This window comes from Hydra vulgaris, chromosome 06 (genome assembly GCF_038396675.1).
Source record: "Hydra vulgaris chromosome 06, alternate assembly HydraT2T_AEP".
Taxonomy (NCBI): domain Eukaryota; kingdom Metazoa; phylum Cnidaria; class Hydrozoa; order Anthoathecata; family Hydridae; genus Hydra; species Hydra vulgaris.
In genome coordinates this window covers 49,623,254-49,627,819 of record NC_088925.1, presented here as the reverse complement: position 1 = coordinate 49,627,819, position 4,566 = coordinate 49,623,254, and the positions used below count along the sequence as shown (strand labels likewise).

Below are 4,566 nucleotides of genomic sequence, written 5' to 3'. Positions count from 1 at the left end.
TAATGTTACTGTACCCTAAGCTTCAACACAGGGCTGCGATAAGCTTCGATAAGTTTCGATACAGGGTATAGTAACATTTTTTGGGTATGTATTATAAGACCTCGAATATGTTTTTTCAATATATAGCTCTTATTCTTTGGTATTCACTTCTTCATTTATTTATTAATATGGTTTCTCTCCATTTTGGCTGCATTACAGCTTTCTAAACCATTTTATGACTCTTTTATAAGTTATAATATTCAACAAATATACTTTGAAAGAAAATATTAAAAAACATAAATAAAATCTTTTAATGTTATATGAATTTATTAATGAAATAAATATATAATATGAGTTATTAAAAAACCTTATTCACAATTTAAGCAAGAAAACAATATTAAATTTTGATAACATTAAACATATGACATCGTAAAAGCAACAAATTGTTTTTTTATAACGTAAATGGTGCATCAGTGTAGCCTCTAAATGTATGCATTTTTTCGCTGCATTTCATCATCCGGAAGAAATCATTTGCTTCTACTTTGAATGGGAATTGTTTATAGCAATCGTGTAAAACTTGATTATTTGGGCAGTTTCTTTCTTTTATTTCGAACATGTGTTTTGTTTGATATTCTGAAACATGCCCCCGTAAACTTTTATTTAAATCGCTATCAATTTTGCATTGTTCGTAAAGGAACTTTCCTTCTAATATATATTTTGTGTATTGAGGAAGAGATAAGTAGCAAGGTTGATAAGTTTGTTTATTCCTTTGAGACTTTGAGATGTCTTTCAAGTCTTTTTTCAACTTGTATCTAAAAGTACAGTATGTAAGTGAGTTGTTAAATACAAAAGTACACAGTATGTAAACGTGTTATGAAATACAAACATTGGAGTCTAACAACCACAAACGACGTCAAAACGCTTGCAAACATAAATAATTTCAAATCAAAGTTAAAAAAAAAGAACTTTAAATAATCAAATAGAGGACTTTTTCTTAAGCTATATTTATTATTATAATTATTTATCGTTAAAATGTTGTATGGTGTATTTTCGTTTTATTTGCAAAGATTAAAGTTTTTTTAAAAAATCAAATTTTTTATTCTATATACTTTTTTAATATATATATAAGTATAAATTTTTCTTAAAATACTTTATGTATACATTTCTTAAATTCTATATTTTTAGTCATAATAATTGAAAGCTTTATATAATTTTGAAATTTTTTTATTCATTTATTATTTTGCTTTGTGTTCATTTATTATTGAAAATCAATTTGAACTTAAATATATTTATTTTTCCAATTTGTTTTTATTATGTTTGATGAAATTTTTTATAAAGTTTAATGATTTGTGAATATATCGTATTTATGGATTATTAGGGGTTTAGCGAAAAGACTATTTTCTTGCCTTCTTGTCTTCTTCTTGTCGCGGCTACTTGTATACTTTACAAATATGAAAATTGTAATTATTTCTAACGGCAAATAATATATATATATATATATATATATATATATATATATATATATATATATATATATATATATATATATATATATTACCTGTGATTTTGGAACCAAATTTTAATCTGTGTAGGGGTTAAATGAATTTTACTAGCAAGAGTTTCTCTTTCTTCTGCAGACATGTATGGACGAATTAGAAATTTTTTTTCTAACTGCCATGTTTGGTGTTTGGAAAAAAGATTTCTTCTTTTCTTTACTCTATATCTGCTGCTTTCTTCCGACCAATCGCATTTTTCTAAACAAAAGCGTTATAAATAAAACTGGAAAATCTTTAAAACTTGTTATGAAAAAACAAATGTTTGCACATCCTTTATATTTGTACACGTTATTACCCTTTAAAATCATACCTGATGATGACATTTTATAAGAGAGTTCTTTTATACCCGTTGTTTTATCATCATTTGTAGTAGGTTTTTTTAAAATATTTTCGATTAAAAATGACATGGAATAAATTTTTACTTATTTTTATATTTAGAGATTAAGAAATAATGTTATGATTTACACAATTATGCTTTTATTTACTTAACCATCCGAACCATGTGAACATCTGAAGGTGTCTTCAAAAAAATAGAAATTTTTAAGGTGACCTATCAAAAGATTTCCAAGTTTCCGGTCTTTGCAAGGGGTATAGTGTTGTAATTATTTAAAAGAAACCCTGGAGAGCAACTAAATGCGTGAGCTAAATCTTTTTAATTCACTCAAATTGATAAAAGTTTTGTTTAGAGAAACGCATCAGCTTGAAATAGTAATATTTAAAAGTCGTTTGTCAAAAATATGTAGAAAAACAAATCACTCTTCACAGCTTTATGAAACTAAAAAAATTGTTTTGTTCTTATATTTTTGAATATTATTTCTACTTTTAATTTTCAAACTTTTTATTATTAAATAAAGAAATAAACAAAAAAAAACAACCTTTCTTTGAAAGAAAATTTTATTTACTCAAATTAAGCAAGCAATTTCTAAAACTCGAACTGAATTGTTTTCTTAAGTCAAATTTTGTTTCCTTAGTTGTATGTTTTTTGAACGAATTATTACAAAACTTGTAAATTTCTTTTTTAATTTAAGATTAAGTTGCAATTAATAATTATAAAGTGATTTAAAAAAATAATTATAAATAACTTTTTCACTTGTCAAGCAAAGCTATTCTTATGCTTGTCTAGTAATTAAAATGACAATAAATACTGCAATAGAAGAGCAGCGCTAATTTAAAAACTATTGCATATTTAGCAGTGTAATCAAAAACGGTAAAGTAACATCCTACAGAGATCTGAGGTGTTTTATTGCGGTTTTTATTGTTACTTTTTTTTAGTTTATAAAAACATATAAATTCGCGATATATAAGCGTAGTTTGACAAAGTTCTTTCGGATGCGAAAATCCTGTTAGCATCGAAGTGTTAACAATTTCGCTATCTTTGAATTACATCAAAGAAGTCCATCTTATTTTAACTAAGTGTCTTTGTATATAAACTCGTATAAAACTCATTTTAAAACACAATAAAAGTACTCAGTCTGTGATAGCTAATTTGCGTAATGCATATTTTAAACATATTTTGTGTAATGCATATTATTTGTTAATTTTTGTTACGTATTTTATGTTTATATTCTTTGTGCTAAAAAATACCAGATCAATTGATTTTAGAAGCCCTATTGTGGTTGTAATAATAATAATTTTTTTTTACTTGTTTTTCATTATTATTAATAATCAAACCGCCGTAATCCTATGAATTGTCATTTGTATACTTTATATTTATATTATTAACAGGTCTGTGTTTGGGTCATCCTCCCCCCCCCCTCCTCCTCCAACAAACGTAATGTTGTGGTAACTCTAAGACCTTCCCCTCCACCCTGATAAAATTAAAAAAAAATCTTTGAACACAGTGTAAACAATGCAGCAGATGAAGTTTCATTTTCTAATGTAGGGGAGACCGGGGCTAGTTGGGTTGGTTTTTACTCTATGAGCTCTGTAGCCCTAACAGTACATTTTTTAAAAAATATTAAAGTGTAGTCTTAAAGAGTATGGATTAGGGTATCTTATAAAATTTGCATTCGTTTACCAAAAAAAATTCTTGGGGCCTTTCCGGACCCTCAAACAAACAAAAAAAATTTGCGCCAACTTACCCCACCACGGGGTAAGTTGGCGCAAGCAATAAAAATGATTATTAATGCACTATTAAGTGCAAAATTAATAAAAAATTTTTTAAAATTAATTTTTGCAACAATTTTATCCCAAAATTTAATATTACTTTTGGTACCAAATATTAGTCCGTATAAAAGCCGAACAGTAACCCACCTTTTATCTGTGGAAAAAAAAACTAAACAAAATTTTTTTTTAATTTTTTTGTAAGAATAGATATTTTCAATATTGTTAAAAATAAAAAAAATTAAAAAAAATAATTTTATAAAAATAATTATTTTTTTCCATAGTAAATGCTATGAGCCAACTTACCCCGTGAAAATTTGTCAACTTACCCCCGAAAGCTTTTTTTTTAATAAACAGTCTATAGATCCTGAAAAACGGCAGCTTTGAAAAAAAAGTCTGACTGGATATAGTAAACCAATTGTGACTGGAACTTTTACAATAATTTTTTTTTCATACGACTAAATATTTTTTTTGTAAAGTAAAAAGGAAGCGATGTTCTAAAAGTTACGTTTTTGTCCAAAAAACGCATAAATCTCAATATCTCCCATGCGCATGCGCGAATCCTGACAATACTTCAGTGAATGATGAAATGGTCAATGAGGAAGTTTCTGAGTAATTTTTGTCACTTTCTGATGAAAGGCTCTAAAGATAAACGCAGTTCGTCAACTTACCCCTGCGGCCAACTAGCCCCGGTCTCCCCTACATATATAAAAATTACTTACGATGTGATGTAATGATGCTTTCTTAAATTTTTTTATTAAAAAACAAATTCAATATATATAATAAAATTAAAATATTTTAATTTTTTAAAGTTTCTTAGCTTTTAAAGTTTTACATGAATTGAAAACATTTTTTAAAAAAGTAATTAAATCCTGACCGGCTAGATACCTAGCCCCAGAGCGGTTTTCTACGTTAAACATGGTTAAAA

General features: G+C 26.6%; 1 protein-coding gene across 1 annotated transcript; it reads right to left on the bottom strand.

Annotated features, from left to right (window-relative positions):
* Positions 1-287: 287 nt before the first annotated feature.
* Positions 288-2,246, bottom strand: LOC105845539 (homeobox protein ceh-22). Its single transcript, XM_065798372.1, has 3 exons — positions 1,846-2,246; positions 1,538-1,733; positions 288-791 (listed from the first exon to the last, which is right to left on the bottom strand). Exons 1-3 carry the CDS (start codon positions 1,940-1,942, stop codon positions 431-433), a joined length of 654 nt encoding a protein of 217 aa, XP_065654444.1. The 5' UTR covers positions 1,943-2,246; the 3' UTR covers positions 288-430.
* Positions 2,247-4,566: the final 2,320 nt, after the last annotated feature.

What these genes read in the sequence shown, in the direction of transcription:
- LOC105845539 (XM_065798372.1), bottom strand. Translation starts at nt 1,942, where the DNA reads ATGTCATTTTTAATCGAAAATATTTTAAAAAAACCTACTACAAATGAT. An exon ending in TTATAAAATGTCATCATCAG is followed by an intron (nt 1,734 to 1,845) that starts GTATGATTTTAA and finishes GCTTTTGTTTAG; the next exon opens with AAAAATGCGATTGGTCGGAA. An exon ending in ATTTGGTTCCAAAATCACAG is followed by an intron (nt 792 to 1,537) that starts GTAATATATATA and finishes CTGTACTTTTAG; the next exon opens with ATACAAGTTGAAAAAAGACT.